This window comes from Amaranthus tricolor, chromosome 17, assembly GCF_026212465.1.
Source record: "Amaranthus tricolor cultivar Red isolate AtriRed21 chromosome 17, ASM2621246v1, whole genome shotgun sequence".
NCBI classification, from domain to species: Eukaryota; Viridiplantae; Streptophyta; class Magnoliopsida; order Caryophyllales; family Amaranthaceae; genus Amaranthus; species Amaranthus tricolor.
In genome coordinates, this window is record NC_080063.1 from 20,115,075 (window position 1) to 20,140,296 (window position 25,222).

General features: G+C 33.6%; 3 protein-coding genes and 1 non-coding gene across 4 annotated transcripts; 2 read left to right on the forward strand and 2 right to left on the reverse strand.

The window, feature by feature from the left end:
- Positions 1-2,040: 2,040 nt before the first annotated feature.
- On the forward strand, positions 2,041-2,112 carry TRNAG-UCC (transfer RNA glycine (anticodon UCC)). The gene has a single exon. It is a non-coding gene; the product is annotated as a tRNA-Gly (tRNA).
- Positions 2,113-2,154: 42 nt separating this feature from the next.
- LOC130804421 (uncharacterized) lies at positions 2,155-6,046 on the reverse strand. Its single transcript, XM_057668848.1, has 5 exons — positions 5,607-6,046; positions 4,736-4,813; positions 3,984-4,083; positions 3,174-3,316; positions 2,155-2,513 (listed from the first exon to the last, which is right to left on the reverse strand). Exons 1-5 carry the CDS (start codon positions 5,904-5,906, stop codon positions 2,286-2,288), a joined length of 849 nt encoding a protein of 282 aa, XP_057524831.1. The 5' UTR covers positions 5,907-6,046; the 3' UTR covers positions 2,155-2,285.
- A 6,272-nt stretch (positions 6,047-12,318) lies between these two features.
- Positions 12,319-16,584, forward strand: LOC130803938 (disease resistance protein RGA2-like). The gene has a single exon (XM_057668172.1). The coding sequence runs from the start codon at positions 12,805-12,807 to the stop codon at positions 16,255-16,257; it is 3,453 nt and encodes a 1,150-aa protein (XP_057524155.1). The 5' UTR covers positions 12,319-12,804; the 3' UTR covers positions 16,258-16,584.
- A 148-nt stretch (positions 16,585-16,732) lies between these two features.
- On the reverse strand, positions 16,733-24,661 carry LOC130803939 (notchless protein homolog). The gene is made up of 13 exons (XM_057668173.1): positions 24,290-24,661; positions 23,248-23,329; positions 23,059-23,148; positions 21,854-21,979; positions 21,083-21,210; positions 20,568-20,767; positions 19,689-19,752; positions 18,844-18,954; positions 18,193-18,330; positions 17,920-18,062; positions 17,768-17,822; positions 17,213-17,269; positions 16,733-17,114 (listed from the first exon to the last, which is right to left on the reverse strand). The coding sequence occupies exons 1-13, from the start codon at positions 24,443-24,445 to the stop codon at positions 17,031-17,033; spliced, it is 1,434 nt and encodes a 477-aa protein (XP_057524156.1). The 5' UTR covers positions 24,446-24,661; the 3' UTR covers positions 16,733-17,030.
- Between the last annotated feature and the right edge of the window lie 561 nt (positions 24,662-25,222).

Sequence of the window (25,222 nt, forward strand, 5' to 3'; positions counted from 1 at the left end):
GTGTTGTGGTAAAAACACATAAAAAAAAAAGTTATTTTTATTTATACTTTGATAATTTGCATAATTTTAAATATTTTATATTGTATTACATGATGATATTAAATAGTGTTTATCTAGTTCATTATCTTAAATAGTGATTTTCTAACTTTAACGAGAAACCATATCCCATATAGCAGTTCGTTTAACTTAAATGACAAAATATTACTTTTTTTTTATAGCAACGACAAAATATTACTTTTCTTTCTTATATTTGGGAAAGGATTGTCTAATATTTGTGATTTCGATTTTACACTAACTTAAATAATATTAATCGAATATTAATCATCAATCAATATAGAGACTATGACATGTACATCATATTAATTGTTGGTTAAGGTAAGAAATTATATAGTTAATGAAATCAAACTTGAGTAGAATGCATAGCAAAAAATAAATTTAGATAAAATTTTTATGATTGACCTTAGAGTAGTGGGGGGCGTATTTGATAAAATTGAATAAAGTAAAAAAAATATATATTGTCGATATTTTAAATATGACAAGATACAAGTTGAATTTGTTAATGTTGATAGATATTAATATGTGATATATTAGCAATGATAGGTATGTAAACGAAAACAATCATAATTATTCATAGTATACTCTTATTTATGCAATCACTGATTTTATGAATGATGAAAAATGTTAGAGTAAATTAGTAAGTGAGAATATTACAATCTAAACCAATAATTGATGAATTGATTTTGGATTATAAAATCCTACCTAAAACAATTAGAAGTCAATGTTATTAATGAGTAAAGGTTTGATTACAAATACAATTCATAAAGAAACACTCAATTGGATTTCTAAGACGAAAATGGAAAACTTTTGACTTCTCTCTATAAATTAAGGCTCTTAATCTCTCTCTGCCTCATCCTCCTTCATAAATGAACAAGGCCTATACTACTTGCATTTTTTAATGACATAAGATGTGTATTTACTTACTAGGAATACAACAAAAAAAAACATAACAAAACTCACTTCAAAACAAAAATAAAACATAAAAACATAAGCATATTGGTTCAATCCAGAGGCTTCAAGGTCGAGCAATTACAGTAAATGCTAGAACACTTATTTTCAATATGCTTCAGATCTGCATCTGATTTATGGTGTTTCTATGAAATTACACGTCCAAGTAATACACGTTAACTAGTCTATATGGTTCACTTTTGGGTCCACCTCTGATGCTCAAGCTAGTAAATACACAAAAAGGGTGCCCGGAAAACCCAGTTTCAAGTGCACCGTTGCTCATAGCCTGGACGATCAATTTAGGTATTTTTTATGTGAGACATTTAATGAAGTTTTTCAATGCTACAAGAGTAAATGTCATTTTCTAAATAACTTAAGAGTATTAGTAAACAAAAAGTGAATGTCTAAAACGTTAAGAGTATTAGTAAACAAAAAGTGAATGTCTAAAGTTAAGTACCTTAAAGGTGATGAATATGAATGTATTTGTAGCAAATGATTATCTTGAGTGGTGGTACCTTCAGTGAGTGGAATGTCTGTATGGACATTAGTGTGTAGCCTTTATGAGTTCTAACATCTATTTTTGACATAATGTTACAACACTTTTTTAGATAGCTTTAATGGTAGAGTCAATATGGCCTCTAACGTGAGACCTTCTCATTGAGGGTTAAATGTAAAGTTCACCTTGTTAAACAAAAGCAAGCCATCATCCATTTACACGAGCTGTCATTTCATTGGAGCGACAGTGTTATATTACTTTTATACATCTAACATAACATGCTTTTAAGAGTTTTAAAAAGATTTTCCAACTTAATGCAAGGGAACAAGATTCAAGTAAAGAAATCTTAATCCAAACACACATACTATCTTATATAATTATATACATCCTCCGTTCACACAAGTTAGCCATTTCATTTTAGCGGCATATTCTAAATTAGAATTTCTAATAATCTAATTATTCTAATAGAAATTAATTATTTCTATTACAACAATTAGAATATACGTCTTAAATTTTTTATATTAAGAGAAGTACATGAAGCGTTTGTAGTCCAACGGTTAGGATAATTGCCTTCCAAGCAATAGACCCGGGTTCGACTCCCGGCAAACGCAGGTTTCTTATTGTTTTTGCCATTTGCATTGCCAACAGGGAGATAAGTTATGAATTCTCTCATTATTACTAAAAGTCCAGAAGAATAAATGCTGTTTTATTACATTGTTTTGTGCACTAAAACAATAACAGTTGTTTGCATATAAATACGCCTTATCATGATCGAATTCATATCTTATTCATGGTCACCATTTTCGTCTGTCTTGTGCAGAAGGTTAAGGATATACAACGATGCAGATGACAAGAAAATACAGCAAGCATAGCTCAATAGATCATAGCCAGTAGCTATTGTCACCATCTTGCTCCTCTCAAACATCTTTACTAGGAGAATCATCACTATAACATGTCCTACTTTCGTTTTTAGTTCATCCAGGGAGCTAATTTTCATCCATCTAGGCCTCTCCTGAAATTTGTAAAAAAAAATTTTAACTTTCAAAAGTGTCAATAGATCACAATGAAGAAGTAAGGATGCAGAAAAGTATTTTTTGTGCACTGTGTAGCAGCCTCGAAGAATCTGGGCGAAGCCTGCCTAAGCCATGTCCTGGGTCATTTAAAACTATAATACATATAATGGTATAACATGTAACGTAGAAAATCAGTAGTCAAATTGGTTCAACACACATGTAGGGGCTATATCTATATGTATTTTGCAACACTGATACATATACAAGGTCTTTTTTTTCCTTTTTGCCTGAATCTTCCTTATTCTATTGTACTATTATCCTGTTGAACACGATGAAAATTTTACAATTCACAATAGTCCTGGCTTTGGTTCACTATACTATACATTTAGGTAGCGTACAATACTACAATCAAGTGCGAATCTAGAACATGGTGTAAGGCGAGTCGAACAATTACTCTAAAGGTTTGCGGACATAACTTGGCTATTATTCTTATATTTATGTCACAATATTCAATATTAATGGCGATTTATTCTAATGGCACGGGTCATGGCCTAGGCAAGCCTGGGCCTAGATTTCTACTATTAGAACTCATCAAATATAAAACGGATTGGATTTTGTATAAGAAAACATAACTAATTAGAAAAGGGATTTTCTATCACCTTCAAAGCGAACATTCCAAACAAGGACGAACCATTTAGGGCTCGATCATCACTAGGATGCAGATTGGCAGAGGCATTACTGATGAATAATCCATATAGACCTAGAGCAAATACCAACATAACTGTTCCAGCAAGATAGACATCTGCATATGAAGGGAATTTTATCACCAAATCATGTATAATATCTTGCCAGGCCTCTTAACTTGGCAGAGAAAAGAACAAGATAAAAGATAAGAGTGGATATAATTCAGTTGTTTATGTTTGCTATGTAGATATCCCTTATTTCGATGGGGCCAAAGATCTATAGTTATTTGATTTCAGATTACTCCCTTCGTCCCATTGTATTTGCAGCATTTTTCATTTTGGGCCGTTCCACTTGATTTGCACTACTTTCTTTTAATCTCATCCATACATTTTAAAACTCTTTTAATTTCATCCACACATTTCATTCTCTCTCTTCATTATTACCACTTTCTTAACATTTACCCACTTTCTCTTTGATGCAAATCAATGAGGACAGAGAGAGTATAATGGACTAAAGTAAAATGACTCACTAAATTGTGTGCACTGCTTATTATTTGAAGTTGCAGACTTGCAGATGACGTTTGCTGGCAAGGGTTAATCGGAAACAATCTCTTTATCAGTTTAATCGTTAATATAAGGTTGCATACATCCGACCTTAGCAAACCTCAATCTAGATGGGAGTCACTTAATGGCAACGGGGTAATGTCAAGTAGTGTAATGTACGCATTTTAATGTAGAAAGCGAAATGGCATGAAGAAAGTCGAAATAGTAACAACTGTATCTCACCAATTGCTTCGACCAATCGAAGAACCATCTTTCCGGTGTGAACTCCTTTGAGACAGGAAGTCCAATAAACATTATATGCATCATAAACATAAACACAGCCCTGCAGAAATCATATGAACCTCAATTCACGGATAGCATCTTATAGTACATGTTCTGAGAAAAATTGCAATCAAGTTTCTACACTATTCAAGCTAGAAGCCTAAAAGCCATCCTATTACTCCCTCCAATCTATATCAACTCTTGCAAATCATCATCATCATACCCAAAATATCCCGCTCATAGAGGCTATGATCAGGGTTTGGAGAGGGTTGTAAGACGGCAAATCATACCGTTATCAAAGGAGAAAAGGAGTTTGCGGCCAGTGAGCTGGCTGTTGCAAATTAAACTCAAATTAAAATTGCTCCATGTAGCTTAATGCTAACACATAGAAGTATATCCTTGAATACAAATTTACCAATTTTTATCTTTTTCTATAAATAGGACTAATTTGACAGAGATATCATCGATACAGTTGAGCAACGGTTAAAATTGAAAAAGAGTTCAACAATAACATTACATTACTTCAATGTCGCTAAAGTGGAGTAAGGTCAAATGTACACAACCGTATCCTTGTGAAAGAAGAGGGAATATTCAACAAAACTAAGGCCACAAATGTCACAATATGATATTGTCCACAGCAGATACAAAGTTTTACTGAGTGGAGTATTGAATGATACTGCAAAGTATAATTAAGAGGGTAGATAGGAATTTACATTCATAAAGCATAGTACTGAGCCAGCCAATGACCCTCCAATAGCAAGAAGCGCCAAGAAGCGGAAGTCAAATATAAACTACACATTAAAAAAGCAAGAATGTTAGGCACATTGTAAATTAATCCAAACAAATTATAGAGGGTGATGCAGACCTATTTTCAGCACATCAGCAACTTCACTATTTCAATGTTCTAAAATAGAGTAATAAGTAAACTAATTGTGAAAACCCTTGAAAATTTTACCTTCTCCCCCATTATTTTACAAAATTTCCTAATAATCAAAAAATCCATTCCCGCTTCCAATTTTAAACTTGGATGTTTGGCAAAATAATTTGTTGGACAATTTTAATTTAGTAAATTACAAAAGATGGTTGGTTAGTCAAACCGTATAATGTTAGTATTCAATAAATTAGCCGTTAATTGACAAGCTACCCCATCAAAACGTTTAAAGTTAGCAGGTCAAATCGGTCAATACAATCGGCTATCAACCATTCGCCAAGCACTCCCTTATAATTTCATCCAACTCTTCAACATCATTCAATTATTATGTGAAATTGTGCTAATGTCACTAAAGTAGCTTCCATCTATAAAGGATTGGATAATGTAGCCAACCTTACCCTTGTACTCCCTCCGTCCTATAGAGTTTGTAACATTTAGATTCCTAATATGTAAGAGCTTTATGATACATTTGTTGTTAACTCAATAGGATAAACGGAGTAATTAGGAATTTTAGTTATAAATATATATTTTGAAATGGATTATAGTTATATTAATACTAGTGATAATTGCAAAATCAGCACTTTAATAAAAAATTAACTTCAACCCAGTTCCTAATCCTTGCAAATACACCACAATAATATCAAAAGATTTACCCTTTCAACAGAAGATTCAGCTGATTGAACAAGTTTAACAAGATTTTTGCCATTAGGGTTAGTTAATGCATCATCACTGGATTCAGGATTTTGCGAATTGGGGGATTCTCCAACAGTTGGTGTAATAATTTCACTATTAGATGGTACCCACTCTGGAGATGCTGAGCTCAGAGCAACAATTCGAGAGCGCGAAAACCCTGAATTTGTAGTGATTTTACGTGGGTAAATGGGTTTTTTGATTATGGGTGATGAAAAATATGAGAGTGAAGAAGTTGATGGAGTGATTAAAGAAAAACCCATTTGTATTTCTATTAATTTGGGGATGAAGGAAGAAGAAATGGGAAGAAATATAGAGTATGATTGCAGTTTTGAAGTGTAAAAATATCTATCATTTGTTGACTTGTTTTCTAGCAGAAAATTGGACAAAAACACATGAACACGAAAGTCTAACATTTGTTGTTTTAATTTATTTTTTTAATTTTATTTATTTTAATATTATATTTTTTGTTTTTTTTGTTGATTTGCAAACCACGTTACTAATTATGAAATTTTATAGGATCACATAAGTTAAATGTTAGAGAAGTAGTCTAAGATGTGATTGGTAGAATCAAGAGTGGGCCATCAATCATATCTAGCTATATGGAAAGTGATGAAATGAAAATTTTGAAACAAATAAAAAAAATATATAAAAAAGTCTCATAATAATCAATAGGTAATTTTTGAAAATATTTTCCACAGTAAGTAATTTTTTCATAGGTTTAGAGTTGTTCGTCGTTACTAACAGCGAACAAAAAAGCTTAGTCAAAAAAGTCAAGATCTCTGTTCGCTGTTAGTAATAGCTAAAAAATATTTTTAATCAAGCTTATTTGTTCACTGTTATCAACAGTGAACAATTATAACTTTACAAGACTAATTTATAGGCTTTTAATTATTAACTTTTCTATTTTATGGTTATCAATAAAATCGCCTTTAATCCCATTATTATCAAATTTTCCAATTTTATAGGAAATAAAATAGGGAAATTAATTTTAGGTTTTAATTAAAAAATATGTAGCAATTAAAAATTTAAAATTTTTAGGCTTTTAATTATTAAAAAGCTTACGGTTATCAACTTTCTATAATTGAATAAAATCATCCTTAATCCATTATTATCAACTTTTCCGATTTTTTAGGAAATAAAATAGCAAAATTAATTTTAGGTTTTAATTAAAATGACTAGGCACTTTAAATCACCCTAAATTTTTAGGAAATAAAATACTAAAATAGGAAAGTTAATAATTAAAAGTCTACAAACTAGCATTGACCCCAAAAAAAAAGCATTGACCAAGCTTCTTTGTTCGCTATTAGTAACAGCGAACAACCCCGATCCATGCTATGGGAAAAAAGTGCATATTTTAGGAAATATTTTCAAAAGTTACCTATTATGCGACTTTTTATATTTTTATGCTTATTTATTTTAAATTTTCGATGAAATGCACATGATTTAAATGTTTGATCGGATGGTTTTAACTTTTAAGTTAGGAAGATATGGTGGGTCATTTAGATTAAGGTCACACTACTCAGTACTCACTAATATGTGGTCGACTTATTACTAATTTTTTTTATTTGTCACACAACTTAATAGTAATAGCGTTTATTGATTAAATAATTCAAATTTTAATTAATATAAATTCGAATCTAAATTTTCTTATATTAGAAGTATTATTATCATTATCATCCTACTTAGTGTATGCCGCTCATAGAAAAACCATGGAGAGGGTCTGAGGAGGGAAGGACGGCGACAACTTATACCCATAAAGGAGAGCGCGACCAAAGAAATCCCCCGACTCGAGAAAGATAATAAGACGTGGTTGCTCGAAAACGATACATTAAAGCGTATAACTAAAATAAATTAGAGAACTGACTACAAAAGAGAACAAAACAGAATACAAAACTAATAATAAAAGAAACGAGAGAAGCAAGATGACAGGAACACCCAAAGGTAACCTAAGAAGACATCAGAAGTCTAAAACATGAATATGACGCCTCCAACTACCCCTATCCCAAGTTAGGCCCTCGGTAACGTTTAAGTCATGTAAGTCAACTCTTATTTACTCATCCCAAGTTCTCCTGGGTCTTCCTCGACCCCTCTTACCCTCTACTATATTGCTTTCTACCCTCCTCATCGAGGCGGTGAAAGTCTTTCTGTAACAGACTTAAAATTTCCTTTTAATTATCCGATTAGTTTTTTTTTTCCGATAAATTCTTAATTCATAATCCTTAACTCCAATTTAATTTAGTCATCATATATAATTTTATTCCTCGGGATTTAATTCATATATCCAATTTTATATTCCCTTAAAATTTCAATACGTGTCCGAGTTCTTTAAATTATTTCCAACTCGAAATTTTATATTTCTAAAATTTTCTTTTTGAGCCCAAAAGTTTTAATTGCTAATTTATATACTTCGAAAATTTCAAAATTATTTAATTAACTTACGGTTTACTAAAGCTTTACGTTTTAGATGCTTAATTCCTAATTAATTCCGTTAACAATTATTTTAACGACTTTAACACTTTCACTTAAACTATTTCAAAACTAGTATAATTATAATACTAAATTTAATTACACTTTTAAGCTTGTTTTTACACCTAAACTAATCCTAACTACCTAAAACTAATTAGTCAAAACCTACCTATATTTTTTTATTACTTATTTACTCACATAAGTAAAGTAAGTTTGAAAAGAAATCAAACTTCATACTTACCATCATGTTGGATGGTTATGGGTAAGATATGGAGCCATGATTTTTTTTATTCAAATATTATAAGATCTTGTACCATAAATATCTTCTTTATATACTAGTTATTTTCCTAACATTCAACCTTGCAAACTTAAAACAAAACTCACCTAAAACATATCATTCTAGTTATGTAATATTAAGGATTAAGTCATCTACTTTTCTTCCATTTGCTCCTAATTTCATTTCATTATATCATATACTCCCTTCGTTTTTTTAAGTTCATCCACTTTACTATAACGGGTAGTTTCATAAGCTCTTCCACTTTAGAATACTTTCTATTTTTAGAAAGTTTTTATCCTACTTTTACCCCTTAAAACCCCTCTTTTCTTTTTTTGTACCCGGAATAATCTTTCTGATTCTTTAATTGTCTTGGGCGTTGGGTTTTCATTATTACCCCTACTAATTTTCTACTATTTCGCCTCCTTTTGAACGGTCATTTCTCTCTCTTCTTGAAAACCATTTTCATGGCATCAAGTGGCCTTTCCCCCCTCTTTGTTCTTCATTTTAGTGCATTTTAACTGCATTAAAATGTAGATCGGTTTATTTTCATCATTTTGAGGTTCGTTTTGTTTGTTTGGCAAAGTTTTGAAATTGCATGCCCCCTGTTCTGGAATCCGCCATTATCTTCTTCTTGAACCTTTAAGTCTTTGCAATGGAAAACAACGAATCTAAGAGTGACTCTACAATTCCTTCATATCTTTATGATGGTCTATGTGATTATGGTGAGTTGTGTTCTTGTCCCTCCATGGTCGTTCCTATTATTACTCAAATGAAATTTTGAAGTGGTCAAAAAAAGAGCTTGAGGCATATCACAAGTTTCTTGAAGATGATGCCATATCTTTGTTTCATGAATCTTCACCAATTTCTCCTTCTGTTGAAAAGGAACCAACATCAATAATAGTTGAATGGATGTGTGACTCCCCATCTAAATTAAATCTATTAACTCCAACTAATGTGAAAGAAGATCAAATCAATTTGGTTGTCCCTGACACTCCTAAAGATGTTATTGCTTCTAGGGCAAAATTGAACCCCAAAAAAGTGTCTGATGATTGTAAGGTTGTTCTGATTTTTCGTTTGTTTTCTTTTGTACTTAAATTTGACATATTGAAGCTGGTTTTATGTGTTGTTGTTTGCTGCTGGATTATGATGATCTTTAATTTATGTTTGATGAAATTTTGTTGATATTGTGTTCTTGTGTTGATTTTCTTCTAATTTATGTTTAGGTTTATATTTTGGGGTTTTTTTAGTTCTTACTGTTAGTGTTACGTTGTTGTTTGCTGTATATTGCTGATTTTTTTCCGATCTGATTTAAGGGTTGATGTTTGCTGCTGGTTTCATGTGTACAAGCCCCTGTGATGTCAATTTGTTGAACCTCTAAATTCTGAAAAATTTACTTTAATTACTTGGTTGAGTAGCATTTGGTAAATCAAAACCCATCACTTGATTTTTTAGCATGTTTAGTTACTTCATTTGTTGATGAACAATTATAATCTGAGAGGTTTCACAACCTCTATGAAGAATCTAGGGGCTTTTTTTTTTTGAAATTATGTAAAATAATGAAGTGACTAATCAAAAACATACACACTAATCATTAATATGGGTTGTGATTGAAAAATTATTACTCCTAAGTTTTTAAAGTTACAATTTTAATGATGATTTGAACAAAATAAACTGAGGGGCTTTGATGTTTGTCATCCTTGAGTTTCTTCAATTGCCTGATCATAAGCTTCTTGAATGATCTCTGTTGTTTGTGCAACATCCTCATTTTCTGTTAATGCTTGTGTTTGTTGCTGATCCCTGTTTGGATTAAGAAAAGCTACGGCTTCTCTAACCAATTGTGTTGGGATTGTCACTTGAATCCTTAACCTGCCATTGTCTTCTTCAAGCTTCTTTCCAAAGTGTGGTTATATGTAGTCATTAAACCCCTTAACTTTTAGAATCTCATTTAAATGGTGTTGTAATGAGATCCAAGCATTAGCTAAGGTCTTTGGATGTAACTCTCCGAATAATGCATCCTCAACCGCTGTGATTAATTATGTCATGTTTTTGGGCATCTTTTTATGCATAAGTGTCTGTATGCTCCTAAAGAAACCTAAGTCTAGAATATTACAATCCGGACTATTTAGAGGTTGTTGAGTAAGAATGAAAGTTAAACCCCTTGCCTATTGTGTTGTTGCCATATTGGATCATCGTTTGTGATATGAACCCTTGCATTATCTTGTTGAATAAAAATAATGGAAGGTCCATCACTTGGCCATTTTAGTATAGCCGGAATCAATTGTTGTATAAGCATACTCCTATAAACTTCTTGATTAACTGATTCGGTTGGTTTAATTTCTATTGAACCCCTTGGTCGATTCTTTGAGTCTCTTTGTGCTGCCACCCTATTGTTAAAAGGGAATATTTTAATTTTCCCATCAAACGTACATTGGCCCAAACGATTCCATCTAGGCCTAGCAATGGCCCCTAAGAACATGGACTTAGGTATGAACGTTGATGACTTTGCTGCCCTATATGGGACCTTTTCTTTGTGTGCTAAATAAACCCTTTGCGTTTTCTTAGTTAAATAAAATCACTTCTCGTCAATGTGAATATAATTGTACATTACTTTGTAAATCGGGTGTCTTTGAATGGTGTCTTCTTGGATAAGGCTCAAAATCCACTCCACCCTCCTTATTTTGTTGGCATCGATTAAAGTCGGGTGTAGTGGATTTGAATGAGCCTTTATCTCGCCTCTTTTTATCAACCTCCACACCTTTGACGGTGCCAAATCTAAACATGTTGCAACATCTCTAATACAAGTGCGTTCGCCAATGGGTCTAGACTCAGGTAAGATTGGTGGTATGACCACTCTTTTTCTTCAACAATTTTTGTAATTGGATTCCACAATGTATGGTTTGTTTGCTTCCTTGGTTTGTATTGCTTGTTTCCATAAATCTCGGATGGTTCTATGTGTGTAGCCGTATTTTTGAGCTATGCGTTTGAATGTACCATGAAGAAGTGAGTCACTAACTTTTAGTGACAACATCTCTTGGAAAATAAGTTGCCTTAACTCATTGTTAAGTCTTGGCTTAGGCTGATTTTGTTGCTGTGGTTCTATTTCTTCCATATTTTATGGCTCTTCTTCCAATTCAGAACTGGACTCCTGAACGTATGAATTCAATCCAAAATACCAAGCCCCCTATTGCTCATCTTCACTTCCTGAAGCCATTGAAAGTTAATGATACAATGATTTTTTTCACAAACTATTTGGCTACTGTTTTGGAAGATATTTAAAAAATTTATGCACTGTTAAGAAAAGCTTTGTTGCTGATTTGGTTTTAGAAATTGTGAACAAACTGAAATTTGTTTTACTGGGTTACTTTGATGAAGATAAGTGAAGGCTTTGTGGGCTGTTTTACTAATCTGTTTTTGATTTTTAAAGCTACTGATCTTTGAAGCTTCTTAAATATGTTTTGAGATATTGTTTGGAGGTGAACAAATTGAAATTTGTTTTGCTGGATTACTTTGATGAAGATAATTGAAGATAATTAGTGAACAACAGCCTTTATAGGCTAAATTGGAATTTGTAAGGTCATTTTTCCAAATTGTTTGATTTAATTTCTGATTAGAGTACATGTAGTTGTTGATCCATGTGAGTTTAATTTGGCCGATGCTGATTTTTGTATGTAATTTCTGATTTTCTGGTTTTTGTATGGAGGGATTAAATTCCCTCCTTTTTTTTGATTGTAGAGCTCCAAACTTTTCCAATTTGGAAAGTTGGTTAATTAACCTCTATTGTAAGGTTCTCTTACATTTTTAATTAATTTAATAAAATAAATTTCTTTTTTGTTTTACTTTTATTTATAATTATTTTCTCTTTCATACTTTTAATACAATCATTACTTCACACTACTATTTAATTAAAATAATACCCACTACAACTAAAAATTCTATTTTTTTTAATATGTGTGAAAAATCCAAAGTGGAAGGACTTAAAAGAACAGAAAGAGTAATTATTAGCATATTCAAGAAGTGGTAAAAGGTTTTACTTAAGGACTTAGCTAAATTTTGTCAAATATCCTACATGTTACAAACCCAAACAATTTGTAAAAAGTAAAAGTAAATCTCAATCGTGTATAGTACCGGTATAATGCTAGTAAGTATATAAAAGCCTAGAGTATTTTACTAGTGTTGTATTTCTAAAAATTGGAATCATTTTTATAGTTTAGGAGAGAAAAATCATCCTTTTCTTTTTGCATTGTTTGACCTTTCACATTGAATGCCAAACTTATTCAGTGATTGGAGATTACTCATAGTACAACTGTACAAGTCATGAATGTCAGCTTTGACTTTCTTCCATTCCACACTTCAAGTTTAACCTTTTTATATGCACCATTATCCTCTTCTCATCAAATTATTTTCATAAATCAATAATGGCAGAAGCTGTATTATTCAACATTGCCCAACAACTTCTAAACAACATAAGCTCAACAGCCATTGAAGAGGTTGCATCTGCTTGGGGCTACAAAACCCAGCTTGGAAAACTCAAGAATAGCATTAACACCATTAAAGATGTACTCTTAGATGCAGAAGAAAAACAGCCCAACAGCCATGCTATTCGAGGTTGGCTGGAGAGGCTTCGAGCTGCAGTATATGATGCAGATGACCTGTTTGATGAAATTACCAGCTTAGCTACCCAGAATGAGATCATGTCCGGGAAGAAATCCACCAAGGAGGTATGCTTCTCCTACTTAAAATTTAATCAGCTTCATGTTGGTAGTGCAATGGCTACGAAAATTAGTAAGATAAGGGAAAATTTAGATGATATTGCAAAAGATGGTGGGGATTATGGTTTTAGGCTACAAGTTGATGAGGATAGAGTAGTGGGTAAAAAAAAGGAACAAACGCATTCTTTTGTTTGTGAGGAGGAGATTGTAGGAAGGGATAGTGATACAGTTGCTATATTGGGTATGCTGTTGTGTTCTGAAATTGAAGAGGTCGTTTCAGTTATTCCAATTGTTGGGATTGGAGGACTTGGAAAGACTACTTTGGCTCAATTAGTTTATAATGATAAAAGAGTTGAAGATCACTTCGAGCTTCGATTGTGGGTTTGTGTGTCTGAAATCTTTGACATTAAGGTTATTGTGGAGAAGATTTTAACTTCTGCTACATATGTGAAGCCTTGTGATTTAGAAATGGACCAACTGCAAAGACAACTTAGGAATGCTATTAGTGGAAAGAGGTATTTGCTTGTTTTGGATGATGTATGGAACGAGGATCGTGAAGAATGGCTTAAGTTGAGAGCTTTGCTGATGAGTGGTGGGTCGCGAAGTAGGATTTTGGTAACCACGCGTTCTAGGCAGGTGGCAAGCATTATGGCGATGGGATCATGCTACAATTTGAGACACCTTAATGAAGTAGAGTCTTGGTCTTTATTTTGTAAAATGGCCTTTGAACCTGATCAAGAGGATAAAGATCTAGAGTTGGTTGAAATAGGGAAGCAAATTGTAAGGAAGTGTGCCAATGTTCCACTTGCAATTAGGACTGTTGGGGGTCTTTTATATGCTAGAGATAGGAAAAGATGGTTAGGTTTTAAGGATAATGAATTAGCAAAGATATCAGAAACTGAAAACAGTATTATGCCTATTTTAAAGCTTAGTTATAACCATCTTCATTCTGCACTTAAGCATTGCTTTGCTTATTGTGCTTTGTATCCCAAGGACTTCGAATTAGAAAAAGAGACGCTGATTAAGTTGTGGATTGCTGAAGGTTTCGTCGTACCATCATGCAAAAGACAGAGTTTTGACGATGCAGGAGAAGAGTATTTCATGGATTTGGTACAAAGATGCTTCTTTCAAGATTTAAGAAAAGACGCACAAGGAAACATACAGAGTTGCAGGATTCATGATTTGATGCATGATTTAGCCATGAAAGAGGCTGGAAGAGAGAGCATTATATTTTCGCCTGATATAAGGAATGTGAATACAAATACTCATCATTTGTCTATTGGGTTTAATCTCACATCGTCTTGGGAAATACCTAGTTGCTTGTTAGAATTGAAGTCTCTACGTACGTTTCTTTTGCCCGAACAAGCAAAACTAGGGACTAGGATTAGGAAGTCAGTATCCGAGCAATTGGTTTCAAACTTTAGACGCTTGCGGGTGTTGGATGTACATGGGCTAGGCATTGAAAATCTATCAAGATCTATAGGGGATCTAATTCATCTAAGGTACCTAGATCTCTCGTATAATTCACACATCAAAAAGCTTCCAAACTCTGTTTGTAAACTAAAAAACTTACAGGTGCTGAGACTTTCCAAGTGTTATAGGCTGAGAGAATTGCCCACAGATATCAAGATGCTGACCAATCTTAGGTGCCTTGAGCTTGATGATTGTGATGCATTGACTCATATGCCAGCTGAAATAGGGAGATTGGCTTCTCTCTGTAAGCTGAATCAGTTTATAGCAGGCAATCGCTCAAATACTTTTCATCTTAAAAAATGTGCTGTGCTCAGGGATTTGAGTTCTCTGAACAATCTGTCAGGAGATGTACAGATTATACTTCAAGGGAAATGGAAAGATGCTCTTTCAGAAGCAAAGGGAGCAAATTTGTGCAGAAAATTACATCTTCAGAAGTTGGTGGTAGATTTTTTTGAAGCAAACTGCATGCACCATGAAGCATTGCTAGAAGGGCTGCAACCCAGTCAAAATGTGAAGTGTCTTTCTGTCACATATTATGCTGGTCAGAGTTTTCCGAGTTGGGCCAGACTGGATAAGCTAAGCTTTTTCTTACCGAACCTAATCGAGATTTATATAAGCAATTGTAATAGATGCCAATGTCTCCCCTTTTTCAGCCAACTCCTTTCTCTTAAACGTTTATATATTACCTATGCCCACAGCGTGGAGTACATGGAGAATATTTGCCCGTCTTCATCTAGCTCATCGAGTTTGTTTTTCCCGTCCCTTGAAGCTTTGACACTTGATCGGATGGGTAATTTAAGAGGCTGGTGGGGAAAAACCACACAAATGGAAGATGATCATGAAGTTACGGAGTTTCCATGTTTCCCTCAACTCACTAAGCTTCACCTACAAAATTGTGCCAAGTTGCAAACAATGCCTCTTTTTCCTTATGTTGAAGAACTGAAGCTGGTGAATGTTGACGAGAATTTATCTTTAAAGAAAGCAGTTAAAAATTTTGCTGTAGTGCCTTGCGCGTTGCTATCTTCAAGACTCAAATCCTTGGAGATCGACAACTTAGATCATTTCTTATCTCTTCCGAAAGAGCATCTTCAGAGCATCTCTTCCTTGGGGTTGTGGCAGTGTTCTAAAATAGTGAACCTATTAGGACTTGGAGAAGGATTGAGAAACCTGCCTTCGCTTAAATCACTCACATTCTTTCACTGTGACAAGTTGACTTCATTATGTGGTGGTTTACAACATCTCACATCTCTTCAAGAATTGCTGATTCGAAAATGCAAGGAGCTCGACAGACTAGATGATGAGGAAGATGAAGGCATGCCATGGAAAGCACTCAAGAGCCTTCATTGTCTAAGACTTCGGTACCTACCAAAAATGGTTGCTCTTCCGCAGGGACTTCAATACACAACATCTATTCAGTTCCTAGAGATTGTCGGATGTGATGGTTTAACAGCACTTCCAGATTGGATTGGCAGTCTCTCATTGCTTCAATGTCTTGGCATTAAAGAATGCTTCAAACTGAAGGCATTGCCGAGAGGGTTCATGCACCTTAGTAAGTTGAAGGAACTTGAGATTACAGCATGTCCTAGACTGACTAGAAGATGCCGAGAACCTCAAGGCGAGGATTGGCCAAAGATTAAGCATATTCCGAGTATTATAGTCCGTGAGAGTTGCTGGGATAATGCTTGATTTCACAAATGGAAGAGCATCTTTCTTCTAGATCAATATTGTAACTCAAAAACCTATTTGACTCTTGTTAGATAGTGATTTTACCTAGTACTCCCCTGTCCTAGACAGTTAGCCCCATTAGTTAAAGTAATGGGTATTTAGAAATAAAAAAGAATAGAGAGTAAAATTGATGAGGTGATATCCAAAAACTGAGATAGGGCAACAAAGGAGTATACAGAGATAGTACTTACCTTTTTCCTTGTAAAACTTTATCTCTGAAGTTCCTTCTGTGAGAAACAAAGTATTTACCGGTGCCATAGTTTATTTTATTGTATAGAGCACAGAGCACTAAAAAAATGTTCGAACATCTTGGCACAACTTTTTTGTTGAAAACAATTTATTAGAATCATAGTGTAAAAATGCGGTAACGGTTGCGGTAACGGAACGCTGATACAGTAACGGGGGTGATGCGGTTATCGTATCGTCTAAATGTCGGTTGAAATCATAAGATATCTCTTAATGCGGCCCAAAACGCGATTTTTTACACCTTTACAACGCGGGAAATATCGGTTCGTTTGTTTTGAAAACCTTTACAACGCCGCCGATACGATGCGGCCTTGTTTTTATTTAGAATAAAGGAGCAAAATTAGTTTTTTATGAGATGCTGTAGAGTAGCTAGTATTTTAATGCATGGAGCACAGAACACTAAATATAGGAATATCTTGGCACAAAAATTTCTGCTCGGAAAAAAAGGACTAAAAAGGGTTAAACCAAAAGATCCAATCTCAAATGGTCTAACCCATCCACAGTTTCAATACCCTATCCCTGCCACCAGATGCCACTTTCTCACCATCTGGACTCCAATCCACGGCAAAAACCTGTCCGAGCATAAGAAATTAACGGAATTATGTTGTCAGGAATCGGAATCTATTTCTGGGGAAAAGTTGGAGTGTTGATATGTGTTCAGTGTTCTAACCTCATCTGCGTGGCCTGGGAGATCTTGTTTTAGCTTCTGCGTCCTGATATCCCATATCTATTTAAATAATTGTAGAAAAAAGCATGTGAGAAAGTGAAAAGAGTAACTAGTCTAACACCAGCACTCTGACATGAGACTCAGTACAAGAAAACACATATACTTTATCATGTTGGTATCAATAGGGTATAACAAGATAGGCTAAAAGTTCTATAGCTGGATATATTATTGCTTCTTGCCTGTGAAGAAATACAAAAACGAAATTCGGTACAAAGGGTTTCACACGCTGTACGAGGCAGAGTTTCGCACTTCAATGATTCAAAGTTTTAATCCCATATGGTGTTTGTCGTGCACATAGAAGAGTTCTTAAGGCTTTTAAAGCTGTTAGTAATGTTCGTGGTACTAGTACCAAAAGTAAGGTTGTGTATGGTTGAAAAAGAAATATTAGCACTCAGTTTATAAAATAATGCAAATTAATTCAAAAATCATTTTTGTTCTTCAAATCCTGGAACTTTTATGAAACATTTTTCTAGAGGGTTTGACACTTATCAAACTAACCTTTAGGGTGGAGTCCTTGCTACCACTCAAAAGAAGCCTACTATCAGCTGACCAGCTGCAATAAAAGATAGAATATCAGCTCATCTTTCAGAAACTAGTGCTCATAGCATCCACTAAAAATTAAAAAGGGAAAATATAACGAAAATTTCAACCTTATTTGATAAACTGGCCCAACGTGACCTCGAAAAGCAGCAACAAATTTTCCAGTGACACCATTCCACAACTTCACTGATTTATCGAACGAAGCACTTGCCACCCAGAGTCCATCGGGAGAAAAGTATACATGATTAACAAGCTGAACAGAAAAGAGAACACGAGCGTTACTAGGAGACAAACATTTCAAACTTCCAACAAATGAAACACTTCATTAAATTATTGTAAGGAAATGAAAGGATAAGATTATTATTTCCAACAAAAAATCTGACCTGCTGATGACCTGTCATTCGCGTTTTAGGGTGCTTGCTTACCGAAGGTTCCCATAAAAACATGGTGAAATCGTCAGAACCTGAAACTAGTCTCTCCGGGGCATTGCCCTTCATTTTGTTGTATCTTGCCAAAGCAACCTATACATGTAGCAAAATGGCCAGAATAATCAAAAAATAATGCTGAAACACAATTGATCATGATATATAAAAAAAAGGGTAACTTGTTATTAATAAACCAACATATACGTTATCTGCTGAAAACAAATCCACCAATTATTTTTAAATAAACCCACCTATTAGGTATATTTGTTTATAAATAAACCGACCTATTGCTTATAACAATTTTCAAAACTTCTTTATAAATCAATAATTAGGAATAAACAATAATTGAGTTTATTTTAGCAATTATACCGAATAGGTGGGTTTATTTAAAAATAAACAATAGTGTGGTTTATTTTTAGCGGATCAAACAAAGGTTAGTGTATTTTTTACAGTTTCCCCTAAAAGAAATGTTATGGTTTATTATAGTAGTACGTCAAAATAATTCGGGTTTCCCAGAAAGCATGAAAGTTAATTTATTAACTTCCACTCAGAACAACTTAGAAACACTAACTCTTGAGGGAGCATTTATACAGATAATACCAACATTACCTCTTTCATTTCCTCTGGAGAAGAATACTGCTTGCCCGTATGATCAAACGCCCCGGTACGAAGGACGTACTCAGTACTTAGTGCCAAAGAATTTACCCAATGTCCATGTCCCTAACATCAATGTTATACTATATTAAGCAGTGAGGCGAAGAAACGGTATGGTAAAGAGAAGATTAATATAGATCAATAAATGTTGGTGACAAACGGCAATAAAAAATTTACGACCAAGTAAAACCGTATGCTTGGGAGCCCACTAATGACAAAGGAGTTGGATGCTCGAGGTCAACAGCAGAAGACGGAGAAACATGTTTATAGTTGATTTTAAGCAAGCAAGTCCAAATGTAAAAGCACAAAGAGCTCAACTTTGGAGTTCAATGTATAGCATCTATTTGTTTGAATTCCGAAAGAGTATGAGAATGTTAAAAGTATCATAATATCCATCATTGGCATCACTGCCTAAACATTAGATTAGATGATAAAAAGAAATTTAGAGCAAAAATAGCTATTTCCGAAATTCCAACCAAAGTGCACATTTCCTAGCTAGAGAGATGATATATTAAGAATCGCTAGCACATCATTTAGGCAAAGAATCATTAAAATGCTTCAAGTTTCATGCTAAGCCATTACCAGAGAATAGTTCACAATGGAAAAAACAGAAAATAAAGCTGTAAAACCGTTGTGACAGTTTATAATGAATGAAGACAAACATCAAATAAGCACGATCTTTGGAAGGTCGTCATTTGGATAGCCATAAATTAATAAAACAACTTCAGCATCCAAGACACAGCTGAGTTTATGAAGTGAAGCATCCTTGATAAAAAAAGCCTAGCATAGAAACAGAATACCTTCAACTCGCGAATTAACTTCCCTTGTTTTGTTTCCCAAACTTTAATGGTACAATCCTGAGATCTGTTTCAAATAAAAAAAATATATATGAGCAACCAAAACATGGAATAAATGTGAGTAAATATTATAGTGGATAATCTTTCCTAGACAAATGGTGTGTCAACTACACCAAAATGCAAGTATTTTCAACTTCATGATATAAATATGAATTATAGAACCACGGTGCCATAGTGATACTTTCACTATTGTATTTTCAGGAGACAAAGGTACAACAGTATTGCACTATTGCTTATAAACCCTGTTAGCAATACCCTCCAAATGAGTAGGAAGATAGTACAAGAACAGAAGTACAAAGTTGATGATTTCATCTTTTAGCCCAAAGTTATTCAGAAAAATGAAAAGACAAATGCACTTTCAAATTATTATTAGATGGAAAAAAAGATGAGACAAACGGTTGATTTTAATCACAAAAAGATAAATTCAACCGATTTATAAATGGAATGAATCAAAGCACTAATTTTCATGGTAATCTCCAAAACCCCCGATTGAACATGTAGCCTCCCCAGATTTACAATGAGATGTTAATTGTCACTAATGACTATGTGCATAGGCTCTCAATTACTAGACATACATAAGAAGCTCCCAATTACAGGACAGACATTGAAAAGACTAAGAGATAGGAGGGAAAAAAACGGTTCATACAAATCAATTAATTTATAATCCAATAGGGAATTTATCTAGTTAACTAGAAGTTACCACAAGTACGTGTATGATTATGATAATTGCATCAATTCTTAGATAAATCAAAATTGATGGCAGCCAAAAATTACTCGAGACTACTAAAATCTTGCAATTTACTAGGCAACTTACAAACTTACCCAGTATAGATGACACCATCGCCACCCCATTTTACACATGTTACAGCCAATGTATGCCCACTTAGGCATATTACACATTTCCTAAGTGTTACATCCCATATGCGTGCATCGCCATCTTTGCTAGAGCTTACAAACCGCCGAGATGGAGCTTGAAGGTGGACTGGTTCCCAAGAAATGCCAGTAATCCATTTTTTGTGCCCCTGACAAAAAATAGAAGAAAATCTTAAAAGTCAGAAAGACAGAAGACAGTAATCTAACCACAAAAACTTAACATAGCAGATTCAATGTCTTTCTCTGCCTCTGTTTTATGTGAAACCGATAGAAATAGAAGAGCACATATGTGGAACAGAGACATTAAAAACTCCCTTTGAACAGCTTTAAAGTTCAGATTGGTCATCCATGAATTAATAAAAGGCAGTCGACCCAAAAAAACCTTATTAATGCAAGTTAAGCAAAGTTTATGTTACCAACGAAAACTTAAATCTAATATAAAACATATGGTACAAAGGCTTTACCATAAGTGGGCCGCCTGACGCCTTTCCAGTCTGAGGATCCCAACACTGAAGTTCTCCTGCTTTGCTTCCACTAACAAGATACTTATTATCAGGGGACCATGCTATGCAAAGAACCCAGTTCTTGTGTCCTAAACAGAAATGAAACAAAGGGCGCTTCAGAGAAACTAGCGAAGAAAATTAAAGCCAAAGAACTGAAGAAGAATATCAGACAAATGAAAACACAAAAGCACACATCTTTAAAAATACAAAAGCTCCTAATCCACCGAACTGCATTTTCATGAAAAAAGATAATCCATGCAAACATCTAGTAATGGACCAGAATTGCATACAGAAGCAGAAAACAAGATAGGCAGAATTCGGGCATTCAAGAGGTAAATCGCTAAATCCATTCCATTCAACATACCAAACTCTTCCTTCATTACACATATTCATACTACTTTGGGATTACATTTCTTATAGCTTACACGTCTCATTTAGTTACATAAAGGAATATTTGACATAGTAACTGAACTGCATATTGCCTCCTTTCATTAGGTGCATTCTGTTACTGCTGGTATCTTTCTTCTTTTGGGTGCCTTTGGTAGCCTCTTGTCACGCGCTGAGGGCATGACACATCTCTGCAGAAAGAAGTAACAGCTAATGCTCCAAATCAAACCTCAATCCCCATTTACAAACACAGAAAAGGGAGCAATCACAAATAAGTCATTAATGCAGCTCTAAGGTCACAACTACATGCATTACCAGAAGCACAACATTATCTAAGAATCTGACCTGTACAAGTAAACAATGGCGTTTGGGTATATATGTCCCATAGTCTAACTGTAGAGTCACCGGAACCACTAGCTAACTGTTGACCATCAGGACTGAATGCGACTGAAAGCACAGCTTCAGTATGACCTGTAGCATACGACAACAATCAATAATTATGAATAAACAAAGCCCAATAGTTAAGAGCCCGTTATTGTGTTTTGATTCCAGTTTTCAGTTTTTTAGAAAACTAAAAATCAAAAATTAAGAAACTAGAAATTTTGGTTTTTGTCAAAATTAGCATGTTCCCAATAAATTTAACTAATTTTTTATTCATTACAGGACATATATCATGTGACTTTGAAAATCAAAAACATAAAACATAAAACCACTGTAAAATCGAATGGGCCCTTAATTTATTAGAAATCAGTACATGACTCTCTCATTTTAGTGAACATTAGTAGAATTCAGAATATTAGCTAAGACTAGGAATATGGCGAAAATGTAGATGAGATTGTATTATTGTAATTCAAGAACTATGACATTGGATAGTAACACAAGCAGTCGAGAGGCTTGTACTCTCCTAAGGATGAGCAAGAACTCACAGAAATGTTTACAATATTTTTCTGATATCTTACCCCTTTTCCCTCTTCCTTATTTATACTATTCTATATACTCTATAAATACTAGAATACCCACAATACCCTTGTAGCCCATTTATCACAGGTAATCCTTGATGCCTTAAACCATACAAATTTCTTTAAATTGTCAAAACCCTTGTTTCTATGATTCTTTTGCAGCCAATACATTGTCTGAAAAATAGTCTTGGTTTCACTCTAATTTTCTGTTTATTGAACACTGTAGTGTCTTTACTTCCGTTTAAATAATATAAGTTTTTAACTCATATCTTGGATATATTTTCACAAACTAGAAAAATTAATGTTTCTTGAACACGGTACATCAAGTGCATTTGACGGTTACAGAAATGTTTTCATCTAGACACTGGAAGACAAGAAAATACAAACCACTTTACATATTCCAAATTGGATAACACTAGATTACAGCTTACAGATTCAGTAATTTAAGCGTTAAGGTTAAAACAAGGTGTAAATGCGTACTTCCAGTTTTTACATTTGTGATTTAAGAAAGGAGTTACACCAATGGAGCAGCTCTAATAATGAAACTCCACACTGGGGCAAAAAATGATAATATATTTTTTACACAATTACCAGCTATTGTAGCAGAACAACGATTAACAGGCCGTATGCGGAAAATTGCCTGTGGTTGATACACTATTTGAATGACCTTCTCAACAGAAACTGCATATCCACCATAAAAAGTAGCCTTAGGAAAAAAGAAATATAACACAAACAAATATGGCAAGAAAAAGCTATCAATTCACATTCAATTGAACCAACCTTTATTGTTGTGTAAATAATTTCCCAATTCAACCACAAGCTCGTGATCTAATATATAGAAAGCGTAAGGTAGCTTCTCTTCCTTAAATTAAAAAAAAAAAATCATAATCAGTTGCTGATGTTCAAAAAACATTCAATCTGGTTTTTACTTCAAAATAAGCTTTATATAGAAGGCATCCTAAATTTATGTTTGGCAAATTAAGGCCTTTTTTTCAGAGAATTGGTAAGCACAAAGTGCCATAATTTTTTCAAAGCTCCGAAATCAGCTGAATATATAAAATATTTTTGTCTTGTTCAAATAAGTCTTTTTAATTCATCTTTCTTAACAGTTAGCTACTGCCATTACTGATATTGTAATCCTTCAATATAAACATTCAAAATACAAATCACTTTAGCAACTGCCATACTGATATTGTAATCCTTCAATATAAACATTCAAAATACAAATCACTTCATTATACTCGGGACATGAAACATCAGCTCAAATATATCACATATGTCTAAATCAAGGCACTCCGAGCATTCTTTGATTCTTGGATATGCTACGTAAAACTTTCGAAGACGAGAGTACGAGACTAAGGATTCCTACACTAAGAGCCTGAAGAATCAAACAATGATTATGGTTAGCTGTTTTATCATCAAAACCAATAGTCCAGTAAATATGCACCAACTTATTTTTAGTAACATTATCAACACTTGATACACAATAGGAAACCCTACCCACAAAAGTCTTTTCCAGCTCAAAAACGGTTAAAATCCATCAAAGATTTCAATGTTTAATCCTTAATCCTAGCTTGCAAAATATAGGATTACAATAACTAGCAAATTTCAATAGCCAGTCAATGAAAAAATATTTATAATAAAAAAAAAGATTACATTTTCTCCATCACTTTCTGCAACCATGTAACACAAAATCAGCAGGTACCCCAAAATCAATTATAGTTACTTGATAAATTTAAGAAAACATATAAGCAAAATTCTGCAGAAAACCACAATTCTAAAAAAAATTGAAATTTGCCGTTAAGAGATACCCAATTCATACATTGTTGAGAAGGGAATTGACAATTTGTTGAAGTTCTTTAGGACCAGCATTTTGAGGAAGATACATAGCAGTTCCAAGTGGATTTCCTTCTGGGTCTGCCAATTGACACATCACACTGTTCCCGTTCTCCATTTCTTTTTCTCCTTCAATTTCCATTTAAGGCTTTTCACTAAAATTTTGTGCTTATTAAATTATACAACCTTTCGCCTTCCGGTGATCAGTGCCTGAAAAAAAGTTTTCCCGACCAGCAACTTTGCCGAGTTCAGAAGTTGAAACTTTACTCAAAAATAAATGGTGGGTTTCACTTATAAGAATGATTAGGGTTTATCATGCTAAAATAGAGGGTTTATCATGCTAAAATAGAGGGTTTATCATGCCGGATGAAAAAAAAAAGAATAATTGAAAAAGACCCGAAAAAGAATAATTGGATCAAAGCCACAATTATTAGAAAATTTGAAATGAATAATGAAAAAATATAAAAAATTTACATAATAGCTAAGGTTTTAAACTATTTTGCAAAATAAATTTTTTTTTTTCCAAATTTGTAATTTGTAATTTACATAATAGCGAATAAAGGTTTAAAGTCAAAATTAGTCAAAATCTTTGTTCGTTGTTACTAACTGCAAACAAAGATTTTGACCTCCAGTCTTTATTCACTGTTAATAACAACAAATAGCTGCGGGGTAAAATTTTAAACTGTTGTGTTTTAAGGGATTTCTCTTCTTATTTTGTGGAGTGAAAAGGGTCAAAATATTTGTTAGCTGTAAGTAACAATGAACAAAACCTTTGAATTTTTTTGACCAAACTTCTCTGAAACAAGTCGAATCAAAAAAATGCTTATCTTGGGAAACAGTTTAAAACTTTGGCTATTATGTGAATTTTTTATATTTTTTTCTTATCCATTTCAAATTTTCTATTATTAGATTAAAGCCC

What these genes read in the sequence shown, in the direction of transcription:
- LOC130803938 (XM_057668172.1), top strand. Translation starts at nt 12,805, where the DNA reads ATGGCAGAAGCTGTATTATTCAACATTGCCCAACAACTTCTAAACAAC.
- LOC130804421 (XM_057668848.1), bottom strand. Translation starts at nt 5,906, where the DNA reads ATGGGTTTTTCTTTAATCACTCCATCAACTTCTTCACTCTCATATTTT. An exon ending in CTGAATCTTCTGTTGAAAGG is followed by an intron (nt 4,814 to 5,606) that starts GTAAATCTTTTG and finishes TTTAATGTGTAG; the next exon opens with TTTATATTTGACTTCCGCTT. An exon ending in CAGTACTATGCTTTATGAAT is followed by an intron (nt 4,084 to 4,735) that starts GTAAATTCCTAT and finishes TGATTTCTGCAG; the next exon opens with GGCTGTGTTTATGTTTATGA.
- LOC130803939 (XM_057668173.1), bottom strand. Translation starts at nt 24,445, where the DNA reads ATGGAAATTGAAGGAGAAAAAGAAATGGAGAACGGGAACAGTGTGATG. An exon ending in GCCATTGTTTACTTGTACAG is followed by an intron (nt 21,211 to 21,853) that starts GTCAGATTCTTA and finishes ATTTCTGTTTAG; the next exon opens with GACACAAGAACTGGGTTCTT. An exon ending in GATGGTGTCATCTATACTGG is followed by an intron (nt 19,753 to 20,567) that starts GTAAGTTTGTAA and finishes TATTTGAAACAG; the next exon opens with ATCTCAGGATTGTACCATTA.